General features: G+C 41.0%; 1 protein-coding gene across 8 annotated transcripts in view; it reads right to left on the minus strand.

Moving 5' to 3' along the window:
• LOC126475335 (longitudinals lacking protein-like) overlaps nucleotides 1-23,302 on the minus strand; it is a 439,557-nt gene that overhangs the window by 315,864 nt on the left and 100,391 nt on the right. For 4 of the 8 annotated variants that reach the window (XM_050103133.1, XM_050103132.1, XM_050103125.1 and 1 more), the window contains exon 5: nucleotides 8,581-8,757. The exons of the other annotated variants lie outside the window; for them this stretch is intronic. In XM_050103133.1, the coding sequence (XP_049959090.1) occupies nucleotides 8,581-8,757 (177 nt within the window). The remainder of the gene's footprint in view (nucleotides 1-8,580; nucleotides 8,758-23,302) is intronic. 8 annotated transcript variants of the gene reach the window in all.

Here is a 23,302-nt window from a genome sequence, read left to right on the forward strand (position 1 = left end):
ATAAGTCATCGGTGGAAACTGAAAAAGGAGTGCTGAACACCTTAAGTTCCATTTCCAAACTAGTGAGGTCTCGGAATCGTGTTTCAAATGACGTGATGAGCTGCTTTAAGTTTGCTTGGTAATCGCCGAAAGTAGTACCTTCAGGTAGTTTTAAAGAAGCAAGATGATTGAAGAACGTTAGATGTCCATTACTCATCTGCCTCTCAAATAAACGTAACTTTTCCATGAACACTTTGATCTGGTTGTGCATGTCAACGATTAGCTGCCCTTTGCCCTGCAATGACAGATTTAAATTATTCAGATGCATAGTTATGTCAGCTAGGAACGCCAGGTCTGATATCCATTTTATATCTTTCAGACAACGCATTTCTTCCCCTTTCATTTCTAGAAAAGGGGTATTTCCTCACTAATGGCAAAGAAAACATCAAGAACTTTTCCACGACTCAGCCAACGAACTGTACTGTGGTAAGATATATCCCCATACTCCGCTTCCACATCTTTCAGGAATCCTTTGACGACGCACAAAATTCACACACTTCACGCCCACGACATCTTTCATTACGCCACCTAGCTCTACTGTTTCAGCACACATTGCCTATTGGTGCACTACAGAACACGAACTATGTTGCATGTTTTGATACCCTCCGTATTACGAATCCGTTTTTAAACATACGTCTACTGGTATGTCGTTCTTAAGCCTGGCTACCAGTTCTCTGCGTGTAACGCCTTCAACCTGACTGTACTTAATTCTGTATATTGTACCTCTTCGCAGAATTAAATACTTTATGACATACAAAACACTGCGGTCGACCATGCCTCTCAATGAATAGAAAGGTATCCTCCAACAGAGGTACAGGGCTCCCGCAGCTAGTCATAGCTGTCATTGAGCACGGATTATTACAGCTGCATGCGGCCAGGGGGCAGTGAGTTAGCTTTCCCCCTCCACGCGGGCTCTGAGCTGCCGCAGTGAGCGCTCTGGAGCGCTCCGGCTCCCTGGAGCTCGGTTGGAACAGCCTGCTCTACATCCTCAGCAAAGATCTGATTTTGGAATTTAGTGAGCAGCCCCTTCCATTTAGCGCGTCGTCTATCTGCAAGTATGTCCCACTTCAAATTTTCTATGAGATTTGTAATGCTCTTGTGATGGCTAAATGGACCAGTCATGAATCTTGCTGCTCTTCTTTGGACCTTCTCAATCTCTTGAATCAGACCAACTGGTAAGGGTCCCATACAGATGAACAATAGTCTGAGACTGGACAAACTAAAGTATTGTAAGCAATTTCTTTTGTTGAAGGACTACATCACTTCAGGATTCTACCAATAAACCGAAATCTAGAGTTCACCTGACCTGTTACTTGAGTAATCTGATCATTTCATTTGAGATCATTTCGAATAGTCGCACCCAGATACTTGACAGATGCTACCGCTTCCAAAGACTGGGCATTTATTTTGTACTCGTACATTAATGGGGAATTTTGCTTTGTTATACACAATAGGTTACACTTACTAATATTGAGAGATAACTGCCAGTCATTACACCACGCATTTATTTTCTGCAAATCCTCATTGATTTGTTCACAACCTTCATGTGATACTACTTTCCTGTAGACTGCCCTGGGTCACACCTGATGTTACACTTGTTTCTGTTCAAGTCTCCCCATTCAGGACAACATATGGCTGTTTGACTGTTAGAAAACTTTCTATCCAACTGCATATGTCATAGGATAAACCATAAACGTGCACTTTTTGGAGAAAGCGACAGTGCAGAACTGAGTTGAATGCCTTTCGAAAGTCAAGGAATATGGCATCAACCTGGGAGCCAGTATCTAGAGCCTGTTGTGTATCATGCACAAAGAGGGCCAGCTGTGTCTCGCATGACCACTGCTTCCTGAAACCATGCTGGTTTCAGCAGATGAGCTGATAGATGATGGATAAGAATGGTGCTATATTTGTAGCATAGTCTACATAACATCTTATGGGGATACTATCTTGGCCAAATGCCTTCCTGGCATCTAAGAATCTTAACTGTTTTACAATCTCAGGTACGCTAAACACTATGTCGGCCATCCTTGTGTTTGTTCAATAATTGAAAGGGGTAATGGTGCTGCAGTCCTCTACCATAAACAAGTTCCTACATTGATTGCTAAATGACAAAATCTCAAAGGGAAAATGAATTATTATATGGAAATGAGTTATGATGGAAGAAGTAGCATGTGCAATGTTACATCTAATGAGTGAAATCTGTGAGAGTATTGATGGTGCACAAGCATAACTCAGATGATCATATGCCCTCATAGATGAGCCCACAACACCAGTGCAACACAAACTCCAACTCTGCTTAACAGAGCAATGGCATGGCCACTTTATGATCTCCACCAGCAGACATCATGATGGAAGCAGATGAGTTGGTGTGGATAGTGCAGGGGAACAGTGTTGAAAGCTGCCATGGAGGGCACCCACAACACGTGGTTTGGGCACACCTGCTGGCGGAAGACTTTACCTGTAATCAGCAGCAGGATGGGCAGGCTAGGGCTTACTTGGAGTTCAACCACTGTGGACCTCATCTTGCGTGTTGTGACAAGTGTTTAGCCATCAGGTGTCCACACCAGATGGTGCTGGATTCTTTCTGTGATTGCCTATGTGGGTTCATACTCTCTGCTTCCCGTAGACTGACTCCTGTGGTGAGTTCATTTCCCTCTCATGTAGTTTTGTTCCTCGGCTATCACTGAACCACTGTCAGTCCATGAAGCATCTGTGCTGACCATGCAGTGAAGCAGCATTTTCCCCTGCTTCATACCTGTGTTAATAGTAAAATGCCAACATCTTTCCCCTTTTCCTAGTGTTCATTTGGGCAACCATGGACAAAGCATTTCTGCAATGCTGGCAGGATCAATTGTGCCTAACAGAATAAGAAGAAGAAGAAGAAGAAGCAGCAGCATCGACAGGTGAACATGCAGATGCTGATTAACCAGAATGCGAACCTGCTTTATGCCCTTGCCTTGCTGTTGAGGAACAGGCACCCACAGTTCTGTTTTCTGTGCCACTTCTACCACCTATGAAGCTGTTTGCCAGTTTTCATGAGTTGACTGAAAGGTGGGAAAATTAACTGAGCCAATTCTTGCTGCACTGCCAGCTAAGATGTATTGTTGATCCAGTTGATAAGGTTGCCTTGTTGTCCAGAAGCACAGGTTTACACAAAGTTGTACAAAATTTGAAGCCCTCCACTGCGTACAAGAAACTTCCCAGTGATAAGCTTTGTCATTTACCTGTGCTGTATTGTGGACATCAAACCCATGTGGTGGCAGCACAGTTACTGTTTAACCAGCACCATAAGTGCCCAGCGCAGTCGTGTGTGGCCTGGATCACCGATTTGCAGAGACTCCAAGCAAGTGTAGTTTTGGGTGTCCCCAATATGCTACCTCTTATGCAGACTCACTAATTTGAGAAGTGATTGTCAGGTTAGCTCCTGATCATGAGGTTCAGAGTACAGCATTGACCTTGCCTGACCCATCTTTACCCAATGTTGCCCAACTTGCAGAACTGCATGACTGTACAGCAGTTGCCCAACTCGTAGAATTTCATGACTGTACAGCAGTGGGCATCCTTTCTGATAATTGGCAGGTGGCTCAATTGGGTTTGCATGGTAAACGGCCCCCAGTGTCCCAAGGGATACCCCTGCTGGTCTTGCCTCAGGGTAAGTCACCATGTGTTGCTGCCGTTAATGATGCCTATGCAGTGGCATTGCAGTGCTGCCCATCTTTGCTTGTGCTTAGCTCAGCAGGTTCGCACATCATAATTCCTGCCAGTGATGTTTCTTGGGTCCTCGGTGTCATTCTCCTTCCATTTGTTGTGTAAGACAGCAGTCCTCCCTGATTGTCATTTGCTGCACGTTCGAGGTGACTGCCCGCATGTGGAGGTTACGTCTAAGGTATGGTGGTGATATGACATTTTGCAATTCTTTGTGACAGTTGATGGGCCATAACTCAGTTGTCAGACGTTCTGATGTTTCTACTTGACTCTGGCACTGCCACCAATGTCCCACACATGTAACTCTGGCATATTTTGCTGATGTTGGTAACGGATATGTGGCCAGTTTAATTTCCGGTAGACACAGTAGCAACATTCAGCACAATTAACATAAATATGTACAGGATCTTGGGGTGCCTACAGTTGCAACACCTGCTCCATCTGGTTGTGTCTTATAGTACACAGGGAATTCCTTTGCAGGGGCAATTCTCCATCTCCACGCATTATAAGAGTGTGAAACAGCAACTCATCTTTTTAGTGGTCAATTCACCACTGGCACAGAATATCTTTCGGCTCAATGCATTTTCTATTTTTTGCTTCCAGATCACTGACAAAGTGCATTTAGTGTCAGTCCATTCCTTTTCACGATTTTGACTTGTTATTGTTGTCCTATAGCCCATTGCTTGAAATACCTTGGCCTGAACTGGACATTTCGAGGCACGTTTCTCTTAAGCGATTGGCAGTCCACAAATTTTGTCACCCTCGTCCCATTCCCTTCACTATGCACATTAAGGTAAAGGTTGAGTTCCAGCATTGGCAGGGTCAGTGTGTCATTTCTCCCATTTCGTTGAGTCAGTGGGCCACCCCTCTGATGGGGATTTATAAGATCGATGGCACCATGCACCTTTGCAGTGATTTTAAGCAGATGGTCAATGTGCAATGTGTGTGGCAGGCAGAGTTTTTGGCAATGTTGTCGGAAGGTCAGTATTTTTCCCACATTAACTTGTGTGATGCATACCTGGAGCTGACATTGGATGCAGTTTCTGATTTTCCTGGTCCTCAACATCCCCCATCCCCTTTGGGCTTTATCAGTTTAGCTGCTTGCCTTTTAGAATCTCATCTGCACTGGGAATTTACCAACAGTACAGGGTGTACATGAAGTCTGGAAACACTTTCAATTGTTTATTACACAAGAATGAAACATTGTACATATATCATACATATGAAAGCTTTTTTTCATGTATACCGCCACAACGTAGTTTGGTAATTTTCCAATAGTCAGTGCTAGTCGCAAACATGGCTGTGCTACAGAAGGGGACAGCTGTTTCATGAAATGGCCTCCCCGATCTCCAGATCTCACTCCATGTGACGTTTTCTGCGCGGACACATTAAAGATCTGGTGTATGTACCGCCTCTACCACATGATGTAGCAGAACTCTGGTAGAGATTACGGGAAGCGACCGCCACAGTCGACGATGCCATGCTGGGACAGGTATGGCAAGAATTCAATCACCATACTGACATCTGCCCGCTCACTCATGGCTCACGTATTGAATGTTTGTAAAAAAAACTTTCAGAGTTTCTTTTCAAAATGCAATATGTATGACATCTGTACAATGTTTAGTTCTTGTGCAATATATAATGGAAAGTGTTCCCGATTCAGGGCATTCCATGTTGCATCAAAAACCTTGATGACATTCAGGTAATGGGCCATACTCAGAAGGAGAATTTATGAAACCAGACAGTTTTTCAATGCCTCCTGGAGAATGCCCTCTGCTGCAAGCTGCAGAAGTTCAGTTTTCTCTCCATGAAGGCGCATTTGTTGGTTTATGTACTTAGTAAAAATCACCCTGGTCCCCACTGATGATTACATCAAGGCCATTGTCAACCTACAGCTCAAGAACCTGAAGGAGCTCCAGCCTTTTTAGCGCAAGATTTCGTATTATGCTCCAATCAATCCCCAGGCTACACACTTCTGCCGCCTCTTAACTGGCTACACCAGAAGACCATTAAGTTTTTCTCGTCTGCCGATTGTCAACAGGATTTTCAGTCTCTCAAGTAGCATTTGTGCTCTGCCTTCTGGCTGTCTTCCTTTATGCTGGGTAAACCTTTAACTCTGGGCTCTGACATGTCCCAGTATGGCATTGGTGCCATCCTGTCCCAGTGGAATCCGAACGGCATCAAACAGCCCATTCCTTACATATCAAAGATGCATATCTCCTCATTACCAACCCCAAGCCATTGGTTTCCTTATTTTGCCCTTGTTCCAAGCTGCTGGATAGCCTTGCCCACTGGTTGCAGTAGTGGACCCACTTGCAACTATTTTTATAATATTTATTACTGCTCCATTACCCAGCATGCCAACGCTGGTGCACTATTGCACTACTGGTAGGGTCTGATTCAGAGTTTGATCGGCAGGAGGCTCTTTTCTGTTTGTGCTGGGTGATGTCTTGCAGCAAACCCGGTTGGACTTTCCACTGATGCATGTGAAGTCATGATCGCTATAGCTGCTGACCTTCCAGCACATCTCTTCAGGTGCGGAGCAGGTGTGGTGTATGTTTTTCCATCTATGTGATCGGCTTAACATTGTACAGAGGGATCTCTTATGCTTGCCACAGAGGAACAATGCTGTCATGAAGTAGTTCCCGCAGCATTTCATCCTTGCATACTCCAGATGATGCATGCATCGTGCAATATCAAACATCTGGTGCATTCTTGCATGGCTTGTGAACATAATCAGGCTGCATTGCTGTGCCAATTCTCTCCTTGGCCAGTCCAAGATCACCCTTGGCGCAGGGTGCACTTTGACTTTTCCAGCCCCTTTTTGGGCACATGTGGTTGTTCGTGGTCAAGGTATTATCCCATTTTCCCATACTTTGTCAAGTTGTCCTCCATGTTGTTGACTGCAATGGTTCAGGCATCGTCGGTTATTTTTGCCACTGAGGGATTCCACAGGATATTGGTATCTGACAACAGCTGGCAGTATGTATTATGGGAGTTTGAGGACTTTTGTGTTTGCAGTGGTATGCAGCATCTGACTACCGCTCTGTGTCGCCTAGCTTCTAACTCAGAGTTGGAGCACTTCAGAGCATACATTTAAGACCTAAATGAAGATGTCCAGGTGACAATGCATTGTTGGAGAAATTCCAGGAAACAGGTGCCACCCGGCAGAATGTTTGCAAGGGCACCAGCTGCAGGGTGCCCTGGATTTGTTGCACGAGTCACCTACCACTGCATTGTGGAGTGCCATCTCCCCGGGCTACATCTTAGGGCCAGTCTTTCTGCCAGCATCAGGGTGTCATGGTGAGTACAAGAGTCAGCTGTTGGTTGTGATGGATGTTGGTAGGAAGCAGCTGACCTGTAATGCAAATCAGCTATTGCTGGTCTGCCCTGGGCAGCAGGTTGGGTCATGATGTTGTTACGGGTAATGGCTCCCAACTGCAACAGCATGTTTCCCCACTGCCATCCCCTTCCTGTGCTCCACTGTCCTCCTATCATCTGGAGCAGCAGCAGCAGCCCCCAGTGAGGCCCATACTTACCCTGTCAATGGGGAACTCAATGGATTTTGATCCACCCACCCTGCACCAACGGAGGTGGTATCACCTGTACTGTTGCCGGTGGACACCCATTGTTGCAACCTCTGTGCCTTTCTGCCATTCCCATGGATCTATCACCAAGCGCATTGCCTTCTTTGGTGGTTGATTCAATTTCAGGTTCTCCTGAGGCCTCTCCAGTTCTGCGCCAGAGATTGCAACCCAAGTTTGGTCATTTTCAGCCCTATGTGACCTTTTTTTTTTTTTTTTTTTTTTTTTTTTTTTTTTTTTTTTTTTTTTTTTGGGGGGGGGGGTAATTTAGTAACCCTACCTGTGGACATCACATTGGAGGCAGACAGGCTGTTGGTGAGGGTAGTGGAGTGAAATAGTGTGGAGGATGCACACAGCTCATGGCATGGGTAGACCCGCAGAAGGAGGTGTTTATCTGCGGGCAGCAGTAGGCCAGGTTTCCTTCATCTCACCCGTTTTCAACTTAAAAACTACTTAATCTTCTTGCCTACTTCCATTCAATTTTTATCGTAACTCAGTACTGCAGCATCTTTCAACTGCACATTTATTTATTTACTAAATTCCCATTTGATCTTTCTTATGTATTTCACAGCTATTCTTACTGTTAATTTCCTTTGATTGTTATCTGCTTCACAGGTTTCTTCATTTCTCCCATATTTACCCGATCTTTGCTTCTAATTTCAATCTGTCCTTTCATTACTACTGACTTCTTTACCACTCTCTTTCTACAACTACCACCTTTTTGGGTTTTCATATGATATCAGAATTTTAGTTTTGAGTACTGTTCACCCTAATGTGTTTTCACTGATCAGGGATGTTGGGTACCTTTTACTACTTAACTGCTACAACAGACTTGTTCCTAAAACTCTTCCCGCTATTTTACTGCATGAAATACACTGATGCCAAAAACCTAACATTCATGCCACCTTTAATTTGTGTGTATATTCACATTTACTGTATATGTTTAAACCAGTTTCTATCATTACTGCATTATTCCATTATGAAACTCCATTTTATGATGATTAAAAATAGTGGTCTCATACTCACCCATCATCTGCAATGAAAACATGTGTAGTCTTTATAAAACATTCATACTTGAATTGAAATTACTGCTTGCAATAAATACTCAAAACTCTTAAGAACTACAATACTAGCATTTAGTACTTTAAAAATGCAATTATTTTAAACTGAGGGCTACAAGGTCCCCTGAATATTTTGTTGTGTATGGGACAAAAAAGGTCAAAGTCCAAACAGTAAAATGTCCAGTGCTTACTTTGATATGGGGCTTCTTGATGGCTCTGATTACTGAAGTTTGGTGACAAATATGAAAATGAATCTATATCACCTTCACAAACAGAGTGAGAAGCTGGAAATTCACGCACAGTATCCGAGAAAGGCAATCTGCGTGAAGCCAAAACTGAAGGAAAGTCATTTAAATCTTGTGTTATGCCTGAAAACATCACGTAAACATAGAAATTAGAATTAAACACATGCAGTACATTTCAGACATCTATTTTACATAATTGATTCTCGGTAACTATATACACTTCACTGCGCACATGATGAACATGAAAATCAATCAAAGCTGGATGCAATGTTCTCAGTGTGGCATGGGGTTGGGGGGGAGGGGGGAGGACGGGCTCATTCACTACATAGATGTTTAGCCTAAACACAGAGAGAACAAACAACATTTCAACATTTTGATCAATGCAAAACAACGAGCTCAGGCAGAAAAAAAACAATACAAAATGTGGATCACTAGATTAGTAAAACTATCAATGCTCATAGTCTCCAGATAAGGTTAAATAACAAAACAATTCTCAACATCAACACAACTTTAACATAAGATTCCAGCAAGCCTTTGCTGTACGCCTCTGTCTAAGTCTGTAGTGTATTAAAAAAAAACACAGTTTTAATTTGCTTCCATGATACTGCACATTTTTGTACATGAGTGATATTTATTTCATTTTTCACAGCGATATCCAAGTATTTTATTTTTATGTTTCACACAATTTAGATGGTAAAACAGGTATATTTACATGTACAACACATTTCAGAACAGTTTAATAACACATACATAATACATCTTGGTGGCCAGGCATTTCTTCTCCCAAGGTGTCAACAACTTTATAAACTGCCTTATTTATAATAAATAGCTACTAAAATGATACACAATCTTACGACAAACATATGTGCATGCATAATAATTTAACTATTTTGGACAAGCATTTATACCGTTCTCATAGGTTTCACAGTGGTAGAATATCTTTCCCTCTCTGAAACCTCATCCACTAGACCTTCATTCACATCTATTAAGCTATAAAGACAAATATGCAATTTCATGGCATGCCCAGAGTATCTTAAATAAATAATGCTGAGGTACTACTTCAGGTAAGTGGAGGAATTCTACTGCCATGTCTCTATTCTAGACACTGCTGTTCAATTCACTGGCTTTGTTGAAGGCTAGATATATGAGGAAGGAGCTACTCTGTACTTCCCAAATGATTAGCAATTAGTCCTAAATATAATACATTTCAATGATTTATGTTAAAATGTACTGTAAATGTAAGCACATTCTGCAACAACACTATTATTGAGCTGCAGTTCCATGATTATTACCACTTTCACAATTTCACTTATAATAAATAGCTATTAAAATGATACATAATCTCACAACAAACAAATGAGCATGCATAATAATTTAATTATGTTGGACAAGCTATTACACCGTTATCATAGGTTTCACAGTGGTAGAATATGTTTTCCTCTCTGAAACCTCATCCACTAGACCTTCATTCACATCTATTAAGCTATAACGACAAATATTCAATTTCATGGCATGCCCAGAGTATCTTAAATAAATAATGCTGAGGTACTATTTCAGGTAAGTGGAGGAATTCTAGTGCCGTGTCTCTATTCTAGACACTGCTGTTCAATTCACTGGCTTTGTTGAAGGCTAGATATATGAGGAAGGAGCTACTCTGCCCTCCCCAAATGATTAGCAATTAGTCCTAAATTTAATACATTTCAATGAATTTATGTTAAAATGTGCTTTAAATGTAGGCACATTCTACAACAACACTATTATTGAGCTGCAGTTGCATGATTATCATCACTTTCACAATTTCATTTATAATAAATAGCCATTAAAATGATACATAATCTGACAACAAACAAATGTGCATACATAATGATTAAATTATTTCAGACAAGCTATTATACCATTATCATAGGTTTCACAGTGGTAGAATATCTTTTCCTCTCTGAAACCTCATCCACCATCCACTAGACCTTCATTCACATCTATTAAGCTATAAAGACAAATATGCAATTTCATGGCATGCCCAGAGTATCTTAAATAAATAATGCTGAGGTACTATTTCAGGTAAGTGGAGGAGTTCTACCGTTGCGTCTCTATCTTAGAGACTGCTGTTCAATTCACTGGCTTTGTTGAAGGCTAGATATATGAGGGAGGAGCTACTCTGTCCTTCCCAAATGACTAGCAATTAGTCCTAAATTTAATACATTTCAATGAATTTACATTAAAATGTGTTTCAAAAAGTGCACATTCTGCAACAACACTATTACTGAGCTACAGTTGCAGGATTATTATCACTTTCACAAAAAACTTGTTTGCACTTGGACTGTTATTCACCTACACATATACACAGTACTGATGATATAACATTCTCACATATCCATCTTCTCTGACTCACAAGTAAACTTATTCAAGGATACACTTCAGGTTTGAATATATTGTAGTGTAAAGGAAAATAAGAGATACATATATTTTTATATGAGTCCATAAGGCCATTAAGGAGGTGAAACAAGCCCTTGAAAAAATGGGTTCAATATTTATGAATGAATATCATTGAAACAGTAACAGATTTAAAATAAAAACTTCAAATAAAAGTTCCATGGTTAAAATATGTCAAAATGGTGAAACCAGATTTGTACAGAAAAAGCAATTTTGCCCCCGAAAATAACCTTCCCCACCCCCTACTATACTGTTTCTAATAGCAAAATGCATAGCATCATCAATTCAAAATTCAATCATATATGATGAAGTAGTATTCCAAAAGTGTATTTGTCAGAAATAAGCTAGAAATACCTTTATAACGCTGTATCCGTAACTGGTATGTGCATGCTTCAATACTAATTATCAGTTTGGGTTGTTTAATAATGCTTCTTCAGATAAATATTCACTAGATGTGTACTCCACATATATTGTTCTGTATACATATTTTCCTTTAATTTTATGAAAAATAAAATATTTATTTGTATTTGTGTTTTTCTTAGCTTGGGCAAAAGGGGAGGGGGGGAGGGGGAGGGCATGTTGGTACTTTGGTTACTATGGATTTATTAATCAACTGTCATTTTTTATTTGTACTTAACCATCGCTATTTCAGTTTACATACTGTCATTTGGAGATAGTGAGTGGAACTGTGGACACTGGAAAATGGAGTGCCAAGTGGAGAAATTAGAACATATTATTCTGTCTGAGTTCAATAGAGGGGCGACAGTAGTTGATACAGACACAAACATTTGTGCCGTGAATGAGGATGAAATGTAATGATCGTATGGTATTTATTTGCTGGGATATCACCTTCGAGGTTCAGCTGCCGTATTGCAAGTCTTGTTTAGTTCTCGCCACATCGGCGACTTGCATGTCAATGATGATGAAGCACACACAACACCCAGTCCCCTGCCAGGAATCGAACCCAGGCGCCCTTGTGTGGAAAGCAGTAATGGTACCGCTGCACTACGGAGGCAGACTGAATGAGGATAATACCACTGGACAGAGCATGGCAAGAAAATGGCTCTCTCATTTTAAGGAGGATTGTTTCACCATTAGTGACCCTCCTCTTTCAGGAAGACCTCTGGAGTTCGACGAAGATCATTTAAAGGCATTAATCCATGACAATACACATCCATGCACTCAAGAACTGGCAAATGTGATGAACTATGATAATTCCACCACCGTGTCAGATCTGCATGCAATAGGGATGTTTTCAAAATCAGGTGTATGGGTACCGCATGCTCTTAAGCCAAAGTCACAAAAATCAGCAGGTGGCCACAAATGCATCTCTGCCTGCTCATCATCAATTGGCTCTTGAACAATACCAACCATTTCTATCCTGTATCATTACTGGTGAGGAGAAGTGGTGTATTTATGCTAACATAAGGAAAAGAAAGGATTTATTGAGCATAAATGAAGCAGCAACTGCCTGTGCAAAGACCTGTGCGCATCCAAAAAAGATAATGTTATGCATCTGGTGGAACAGCAATGATATGTTGAACTATGAATTGCTTCCCCAAAGTGTAACCTTCACTGCCTTTTTTTTTTTTTTTTTTTTTTTTTTTTTTAGGGTCATAAGCACTCATTCTGTGGCTTAGGGAAGGATAAAAAACTGAATGCGAAATCAGCAGCAATGGGAGAAAAACTCAAGGAGGAGGTAAACTAAAAATGGAAGGAAACCTTAGAAAACTACTATTGAAGGGGGATTGTATTCCCCAAAAAAAAGTGCTTCACATGACCGATGTCATCTCACTGACACTGATAAACTCAAAGACATGATCTGCTGAGCGCGGGTCATCTGCTGCATGGGAAGATATATCAGGTGGCACCTGTAAATGGGTGCATAGCGGATTAAAATAGGGGCACTGAAGTAAAAGGTATGTAGCTGTCCACGGCTGAGAGCAGTGAGGACAAAGCAGGGGAGGATCGCAACTTAAAAGATGTCGATGGCTAAAAAGACAAAGCCCTATCCGGAGTCTAGTTAAAATTACCTCCTCTCAATGTCGAGGCCAGGAAGAAGATGTCCAAGCAAAGGGAAGAGGTTTTATATCCCGTAATTTATTATTGGGAAATGTAGACCAATGTGTGTGCCATAAAAGAGTAACACAATGACATAAAACGCTGTGTAGATCAGCAAAGGGAACCATACGAACAGCGGGCCGAAGAAGAGAATCTGCAGCCTTGGCCGCTATATTAGCTGCCTCGTTTCCGCGGATATCAACGTGCCCTGGGATCCAGTGGAATGCCACAGAGACTCCCCCCAAGTGGAGCTAGTGGAGGCTGTCCTGAATCCAGTGGACCAGAGGGTGGGCGGGACAAAGAGCTGGGAGGCTGAGAAGTGAGCTGAGCAAATCTGAGCATGTAATATACTGTAGCCGCTTATGGTGATGGATGTATTGGACAGCCTGGAGAACAGCATAAAGTTCTGTAGTAAAAACCGAACACTGGTCGGGAAGCCGAAATCTATTAGGGGTGTTGTCAACAATATAGGCAATCCCAACACCAAATGTGTTCTTTGAGCCATAAGGGTAAATAGATGTGGCATCCTCCATTTGTGCGCATAGAGCAGCAAATGCCCAATGATAAACTATAGGGGGGTACTATCCTTGTGAAGCTGACAAAGGGCATGAGGAAGGCACATCCAGGGACAAAGCCAAGGTAGCGCTGTACAACCAAATGTCAAGAAAGTTTTAGGAAAGTGGAAGGAAAGAGACTGTAACACTTAAAGGAAGCAGACTCCCAGTGTTAGTTGAGACAAAGGGCGGCCTGCATATGCTAAATCCAAGGATGTGTCAAAAAAAAGGGCATGGGTCAGATGGGCAGGCATGGAAGACAGATGACTAGCGTAATGACTCAATAGGACAGCTCACTGATTGGACAGCAGAGGATCAGCAGTCTCAGCGTAAGGCTCTCCATGGGGCTGGTATAAAAAGCTCCAGATGCTAAACAGAATCCATGGAGATGGACAGAGTTGAGACACCAAAGAACAGATGGCCGTGCAGAGGAGTAAACTACGCTTCCATAGTCGAATTTCGAGTGCACTAAGATGCGATATAGGCGGAGGAGGACCACTCGGCCTGCTCCCCAGGAGGGACCACTCAGAACATTGAGGGTGCTGAGGGATCCCATACAGCGAACCGAAAGATATGAAACATGGGAAGACCAGCACAGTTTTCTGTCAAATATAAGTCCCGAGAATTGGGCGACGTCAGCAAACGGAAGGTCAACAGGGCCTAGATGTAGGGAAGGCATAGGAATCTCCGCACAAAAGGGAGACATTGATAATGTTGACAATTTTAGACCTATTTCTATGCCATCGGTGTTTGCTAAAGTTATCGAGAAGGTTGTATATACAAGGTTACTAGAGCATTTAAATTCACATAATTTGCTGTAAAATGTTCAGTTTGGTTTTAGAAATGGTTTAACAACTGAAAATGCTATATTCTCTTTTCTCTGTGAGGTTTTCGATGGATTAAATAAAAGGTTGCGAATGCTAGGTGTTTTCTTTGATTTAACGAAGGCTTTTGACTGTGTTGACCACAAAATATTATTGCAGAAGTTGGACCATTATGGAGTAAGGGGAGTAGCTTACAATTGGTTCGCCTCTTACTTTAAGAACAGAAAGCAGAGGGTAATTCTCCGCAATATTGAGAGTGGTAGTGATGTTCAGTCCCAATGGGGCACTGTTAAGTGGGGCGTTCCCCAAGGGTCGGTGCTGGTGCCACTGCTGTTTCTTATTTATATAAATGATATGCCTTCTAGTATCACAGGTGATTCAAAAATATTTCTGTTTGCTGATGACACCAGCTTGATAGTGAAGGATCTTGTGTGTAATATTGAAACAGTAACAAATAATGTAGTTCATGAAATAAGTTCGTGGCTTGTGGGAAATAATTTGATGCTAAATCACAGTAAGACTCAGTTTTTACAGTTTCTAACTCACAATTCAACAAGAACCGATATTTTGATCAGACAGAATAGGTATATTATAAGCGAGACGGAACAGTTCAAGTTCCTGGGCGTTCAGATAGATAGTAAGCTGTTGTGGAAAGCCCATGTTCAGGATCTTGTTCAGAAACTAAATGCTGCTTTATTTACCATTAGAACAGTATCTGAAATAAGTGACACTTCAACACGAAAAGTAGTCTACTTCGCATATTTTCATACGCTTATGTCGTATGGTATTATTTTTTGGGGTAATTCTTCTGATTCAAAAAGGGTATTTTTGGCTCAAAAACGGGCTGTTCGAGCTATATGTGGTGTAAGTTCGAGAACCTCTTGTCGACCCCTATTCAAAAATCTGGGAATTCTGACATTGCTGCCCTCACAGTATATATTTTCTTTAATGTCGTTTGTTGTTAGCAATATTAGCCTATTCCCAAGAGTTAGCAGCTTTCACTCAGTTAATACTAGGCAGAAATCAAATCTGCATGTAGAATGCACTTCCTTGACTCTTGTGCAGAAAGGAGTGCAGTATTCTGCTGCACCCATTTTCAATAAGCTACCACAAGAACTCAAAAATCTTAGCAGTAGCCCAAACACTTTTAAGTCTAAACTGAAGAGTTTCCTCATGGCTCACTCCTATTCTGTCGAGCAGCTCCTGGAAGAGCTAAAAAATTAAGCAAATTCCAGTGTTACATTGTTGATTTTCTTCATTTAAACTTACGACTTGTTACCTGAATATGTTTTTTTATATTTCATTTTATCTGTTTCTAATATCGTGTTATAATTTCATGTATTGACTCGTTCCATGACCATGGAGACTTCTCCTTAATTTGGTCCCACGGAACAATAAATAAATAAATAAATAAAATAAACAACAGCAAAAATTTACGCAGACAGTCTTACTGGGAGAAAATCTGAACCCGGTTTCGATGCTTCATGAGTGGAGGCGATCGAGGCATCCTTGAAGATGTCATTCAAGAAGGTTGGTCCGTTGAGAGCCGTGGGATTTTAGAATCTATGCCTCCCTGGTATGTGAATATCTTTTGTGTTGCTATGGGCATCTAGGGGTGCTATAATTTATTTTATTCCATGTATTGAGCTTTATGTGTGTAATTCATGTAGCTTGCTTAATGTATTAATAAATTGTTCCAATCAGAAACCACCCGTAAATTACTCTGCTGACAGGTTATGGGCCCAGAATTATAAATTACATTACATTTTTATTGGTCCTTTTGATCATTTGTTGTACAAGGTATACAATATGATATTGGACAAGTCATTGTGATTTACAGTACATGCTTTTAAATCACACAAGAATATTTACATTGATTTAGGCTTAATATTAACACAACTGAAGGTTTAGCTTCCATACATTATATTTAACCTTGGCAATAAATTTTGATGTTTCAAGATCTATACTATAATAATATTTTTGCAATAAATATTTATGGACAGCAGTTTTAAATTTTGAAGTGTCTTTTATTGTTTTAATGTTTGTAGGTTGCTTATTGTATAGTCTGTTTCCTGTTTGCAGTGGTCCATTCTGTTTTAGTGTTGTGTGTGCATGTTGAACAAGTATGTCCTGCTTTCTCTTTGTGTTGTACAGGTGGATACTCTGGTTGGTTGACACAAGATTGTTGCTATTTTCTAAGATTTTCCTTACAAATACGATTACCAGTAAAATTTACAGACATGGTAGTGGAAGGATATGTAGTTTCTTGAATAAGTGCTTGCATGAGCTTCTTGATGCAGCATTTTCTATTGCTCTTACAATTCTCTTTTGGCAGATAAAACAACTTTTGCTAGGCGATGCCTTTCCCCAAAAGATTATGCCATATCGCAGTAAGAATTTTGGCTGGGCGAAGTATGCATCTTTTAGTGTCTCTTTCAATGTGCAATAAGAAAGAATTTTGATAGTATAGCAAATGCTATTTAATTTATTTGTAATGTAATTTGCATGTTGGACCCACCTTAGATCTTCTTGGATCCATATCCCAAGAAATTTTGTAGCTTACATTTTCGAGGGTTCTAGTAAACAACTCTATGTCTGGTGCTAGTGGACATTTATTTTGCACTGTGTGTATATGCACTGTAACTGTTTCTCCTGTGTTTATTACTAAGTTGGTACAATTTTTAATCTCATGTAGTATATAATAATATTCTAAAAAAAAATTACAAGATCACCTGCTCAGGAAAAGTAGCAGCAGTGCGCGGTAATTTGGAACGACGTAATCCGTAAAATCACGGTGTCAGTAAATACCAATTCATTACCTACGATCGAAAAACTGATGGGAAGAGAAAACCACAGTACCTGTCAGTTTGCTATGTGAACATATTTAGAACACGAACAACTGTGGGGTTGCATCAGTGGCGAAGTACAGGATGTAACTAAAGTTTGTACAGCAAGAGCCAAAATTATACTCTCCGTCCATCTGTCAATATATGTAAACTTGCAAGATACATCTTCAGCAAAAGAAGCGTGCGACAAGCTAAAGCAAGCCTCCATAAAAAATAAAGTACTGCAAGAAATAAATGATGAAGCTTGTAATAAACAATTCATGAGCGATCTGCTCTGTGAGACAACAAGAAAAAGAGCAATGTAATATTCAAAAAAAGTCCCAGGTGCTAAAACTGCAACAAGTATGGGCATCTGGCTTTAAACTGTCGCACCAAGAAGAAAAATGATGAAAAAACTTCGGCCAAGACAGCCAGCTACCAGACGTTTCTCACAACAGCAGCTGCAGGTAAAAATACATGGACAGAATGGTATGTAGAGTCAGGCGCATCAGTGCACATGTCTAAATATCACTGTAATTAAAGTAGAGTTGAAGCACTGACAGGTTCACAAGTTTTAATAGCAAATAATGAAAACTTACCCGTAAAAGGTATAGGCTCTTCATTTGTAGATGTTCTCACTAGTAACAAGAAAGCTAGAATATAAGTAGAGGATATTCTGTATATGCCTCAGCTAAGCACAAATCTAGTAAAATAGTAGAAAAAGGTCATTTGATTTTATTTGACAAACAAGGTTGTCGTATTTATGATGCATGCAAAAAATATGGTTGCTAGTGTGTCATTAGCAAATGGAATGTACTGACTAGACCAACCATATGATCGAAATTTTGAAGCAAAATCCGTATTGCAGGCAAAGAGTGCAGACTTGTGGCATAAAAGACTAGGTCATCTGCATTCTGAAGCTATGGATGCACTTTGTAATGGCCTGGATAGTGTAATTCCATATAAGGGAACAATAAATACTCCCTGTGCAATTTGCTTAGAGGGGAAAAAAACAAGACTTCCTTTTCCACGATCTAGCTCATGAGCCACAGAGCTAGTTCACTCAGATTTGTGTGGGCCGATGCAAACTAGATCAATTGGAGGAGCCAAATAGTTCCTTACTCTAAATGATGATTATTCCAGGAAAGTATCTGTATATTTCCTCAGAAATAAACATCAAGTAGCACAACTAATATGAGATTTCAAAAATCTAGTAGAAAGGCAAATTGGAAAAAGGATCTGCACTCTACATACCAATAATGGCACAGAATATGTTAATGATAATCTGATAACATTTTTCAGAAAGGAAGGAATCCAACATCAGACTACAGCGCCGTATACACCAGAACAGAACGGAGTGGCTGAGCATTACAACCGTACAATAGTACAAAAAGCAAGATGCCTACTCTTTGAAGCAAATTTGCCAAATAAATTCTGGACAGAAGCAGTCTCCACTGCTGTTTATTTAATTAACAGGTCCCGACTAATGCCCTGAAGAACAAGACCCCAGAGGAAGCTTGGATAAACAAGAAGCCGAATCTTAAGCATCTTAGAATATTTGGGAGTAAGACACATGCTCACATTCCAAGAGCCAACAGACAAAAATGGGACAAAAAAAGTGTTGAGTGTATTTTTGCTAGGATACTGCGAACATTCAAAAGCATACAGATTTTTTGAACCTAACTGTCAGAGAATCATAAAAATGAGAGATGTGATTTTTGATGAAGATACTTCGAAACAGTGTACAGAGGGAACTGAGTCAAAGGAACCAAGTTGACTGTTTCTCCCACTGACAGAGAAGAAGCAAGATGAAGTAACTACAACTGAATTAGAAGAAACTGAACCTGAACCTGAGAGTGTAAACCAAGTAGTAGTTCAATGAATACTACCAGCAATGATGACACAAGTCCAGACAATACAATTAATGATAACGAGCAACTGCAGAAAATACGAAGGTCATAGAGAATTCCACAGCCAAAGAAACTGCATGACTTTGTAACTTATCAGTCTAAGCAGTCTACTGTCTCTGATCCTTCGGCATTAGAAGAAGCGATGATGTCAGACAATACTGAAAACTGGCTGAAGGCAATACATGATGAGTTACAATCTCGCAAAGGAACCACACGTGGGAGTCTGCTGATTTACCTTCAGATAAAAAGCCATTAAAAGCAAAATGGGTATTTAAAAGAAAGAAAGCTATGAAATGTCTCGTTGTATGCTATAAAGCACAGCTAGTGACAAAAGGTTGTGCCCAGAAGCAAGGCCTGGACTATGATAAAACATATGCACCAGTCATAAGATATAACTCGTTAAAGTATTTATTTGCTATGGTTGCTGCTAAATATGATCTTGACATTGATCGCTTAGATGTTGTCACAGCTTTCTTGCAAGGTGTCTTACATGAGGAGACTTATGTGAAAGTTCCAGAAGTAGATCCAGTTACAAAGACAGTGGAAGATAATGGTGTAAAAAGACTGAAAAAGGCAGTATATGGATTGAAACAAGGTGGTCGCTGCTGGAACTTGAAATTAGATAGTAGACTATTGAATCTAAACTTCAAAAGTTCAATAGCTGATCCTTGTGTCTATTATAAAAATTAAGGTTCAGACCTTTGAACAGTTGCTTGTTTATGAGGCCGATATGCTCATTTTTGGTAACAATTCACAAGACAGAGATGCTTTTAAAAACAAACTCAGAGAAAAATTTAAGCTGAAAGATCTTGGTGAAGTTAGAACCTGTTTAGGCATTTGAATTACTAGGAACCGCAAAGAAGGCTTTTTGTGGATGTATCAGACACACTATGTGGAACAAATTCTCAACAGATTTAATATGAAAGAGTGTAAACTAATATGTACACCAATGGACAGTAATCAGATGCTCACTCATGATATGTGTCCGAAAACAGAACAAGAGCAAGAATCTATGAAGAACATACCTTATCGTGAAGCAATAGGTAGTTTAATGTATGTTCAATTAGGAACATGTCCGGACCTCACCTTTCCAATTGTTAGCCGTTTTTGTAATAATCCAGGCATACCGCACTGGCACGAAGTCAAAAGAATTTTCAGATATCTAAAAGGTACTAAGGATATGAAACTTTTGTTTTCTAAATCAGAGGACTGCCACATAGTAGGTTACTGTGATGCAGATTGGGCTGGAGATTCTGAAGACAGAAAGTCAACGATTGGATATTTCTTTAAATCTCAAGGAGCAGTGATATCTTGGCAGAGTAAGAAACAGCCAACAGTGGCCTTATCTACAACTGAGGCAGAATATATGGCTCTGACCTCAGAATGCCAGGAGGCTCTATGGCTTCAAAGGCTATGCAATGAAATATCACCAAACCCCAAAAAACAGCCTATCAAACTATTATGTGACAACAAGCCAGCAATTGACCTGTCTAAGACTAGTGGCTATAAGAGTCGAACCAAACATACAGATACAAGACACCACTTCCTAAGGGAAAAAATAGAGTCAGCACAAATTACTGTGGAGCTCATACTTCCGACCAAATGCTGGCAGATATGATGACAAAATCTCTGACGAAGGTACGCCATTATATGCTACTGCAAGATTTTGGACTAAGAAAGTAGTTTTTTGTTTTGTTTGTGTGTGTGTGTGTGTGTGTGTGTGTGTGTGTGTGTGTGTGTATCTTTGTTGCAGACATAATTCTAGTGGGGACGAGAGATTTTAGAATCTATGCCTCCCTGGTGTGTGAATATCTTTTGTGTTGCTTTGGGCAACTACAGATGCTATGATTTATTTTATTCTGTGTATTGAGTTTTGTGTGTGTAATTCACGGAGCTTGCTTAATGTATTAACAAATTCTTCCAATCAGAAACCACCTGTAAATTACTCTGCTAACAAGAACTGTAGTAGATTGTAAAATCATCAACAAAGAGGGTGCCCGAGACATCGGGAAAGAGAAAATCCATAATTGGATTTATGGCGATGGTAAACAGTACAACACTCAGCACAGAGCCCTGACGAACCCCATTTTCTTCGTAGAAAGTACAGGAGAGAGTGGTGTGCACCCGCACCTTAAAGGTGTGCTCTGTCATAACGTCACGAATAAAAAGAGGTAGCCGACCTCGAAAGCCCCAAGACAACAGTGCGTGGAGGATGCCTCTCCTCCAACTGGTATCATATGCTCTCTCCATATAAAAAAATATCGCTACTGTTTGGTGTTTCCTGAGAACATTGTTTATGATATAAGTGGAGAGAGCAACAAGATGGTCAACTGCAGAATGATGCTTTCAGAAACTGCATTGGGCAGGTGTTAAAAGGTTTTGGGACTCCAGCCACCAGCCTAAACGGCAATTCACTATATGCTCCAAAACCCTACACACACTATTCGTGAGAGATGTGGGGCAATAGCTAGAGGGGAGATGTTTGTCTTTTCCAGGTTTCAGAACAGGAAAGACAATAGCTTCCCGCCATCTTCTGGGAAAAGTACTATCATTCCAAATTCGATTATAAAGGTGAAGGACTATTATAGCTTTTGTGATTTTGACATGAGAAAGCAAGAGGCTGCACTTCCACTGTTCATTTCTTCAGGAGAAGGCTGGCAGATAATTTGAAGCTCAAAATCTCAGCAAAGTGTTGTCTCAATGAGTTAGAAATTGCGACTGGGTCCACTAAGATATCAGGCACGACAGTGAGCCCAGAGATTGGGGAGAAACTAGACATGCCGGATAACCGTCGTATTTGACTCCAAACTACAGATGAGGGAGTGAAGGTGTTAAAGGAGCTTGTAAAGAAGTCCCAGCTTGCCTTCTTGCTATCGCGGATGATGCAACGACATCGTGGACGTAATTGCTTATAGCAGATATAATTGGCCAATGTAGGATGGTGGCAGAAAAAGCGAACAGCACGTCTCTGCTCACGTATTGCGTCATGGCATGTCTCATTCCACCAAGGAACTGGGGGGCGCCAGGGCAAAGGGGAGGTATGACGTATTGAATGTTCCGTGGCTGTACTTCTGTAACATGGGTGACCTGATCGTCAATGCTAGGAAAGTGATGGTCATGTTGCTACAGAGGAGAAAATCGTCCAATCAGCTTGGGAAAATTTCCATTGTCTGGGGCGCATAGATGGCAGATATGGCTGTAATCGAAGGATACATGGAAAATGGTCATTCAAGTGTGTATCAGCAAGAGTGAACCATTCAAAGTGCCGAGCTAGCTGAACAGTACCAACCGAAAGGTCCAAATGAGAATGTTCGATGTGGAGGCAGACAAGAATGTAGGTTCCTCAGTGTTGAGGCAAACAAGATCCACTTGGTGGAAGAGGTCAATCAATAGGGAGCCTCGTGGACAAGGACGCGGAGATCTCCAAAGCGGGTGGTGGGCATTGAAGTTCCCAATCAGCAAATAGGAGTGCGGGAGCTGACCAAGGAGATGAAGGAGATCAGCTGTTGCCATTGATGTGGACAATGGAATGTATATGGTACAAAGGGAGAAGGTGTATCCAGAAATGGAAAGACGTACAGTGACAGCTTGGAAGGAACTGTTAAAGGGGATTGGATGTTAATGGACAGTATAATGGAGAAGAATCATAAGTTTCCCATGTGACAAAGTGCCATCAACAGAGGGGAGATCAAACTGGACCGATTGGAAATGAGGGAAAACAAAGTGATCATGGGGATATAGCTTTGTTTCCTGAAGGCAGAAGATGACTGGGAAGAGGATCATAAGAGGATCGACAATTCATTCCAATTGGAGTGAATTCTGTGGATATTCCAGTGGATAATTGACATAGGGCAGACAGAAAGGGGAAAAGTCTCACCACGGTTGCCGCCAACACAACGACCACTGAGAGCCGGCGGCCAATGGTGTGGAATGACATTCAGCCAAAAACAGAATATCCTGATCCGTAGGTTGTTCAGGGGCAGCTCCTGCCGCCAGTGATCGGCTGGTGGATCGGCCGCCAGCAGTGCCGCTCAGAGACACGGCAGAGGATGGCTACTGCTGGG

Source organism: Schistocerca serialis, chromosome 4 (genome assembly GCF_023864345.2).
Source record: "Schistocerca serialis cubense isolate TAMUIC-IGC-003099 chromosome 4, iqSchSeri2.2, whole genome shotgun sequence".
Taxonomy (NCBI): domain Eukaryota; kingdom Metazoa; phylum Arthropoda; class Insecta; order Orthoptera; family Acrididae; genus Schistocerca; species Schistocerca serialis.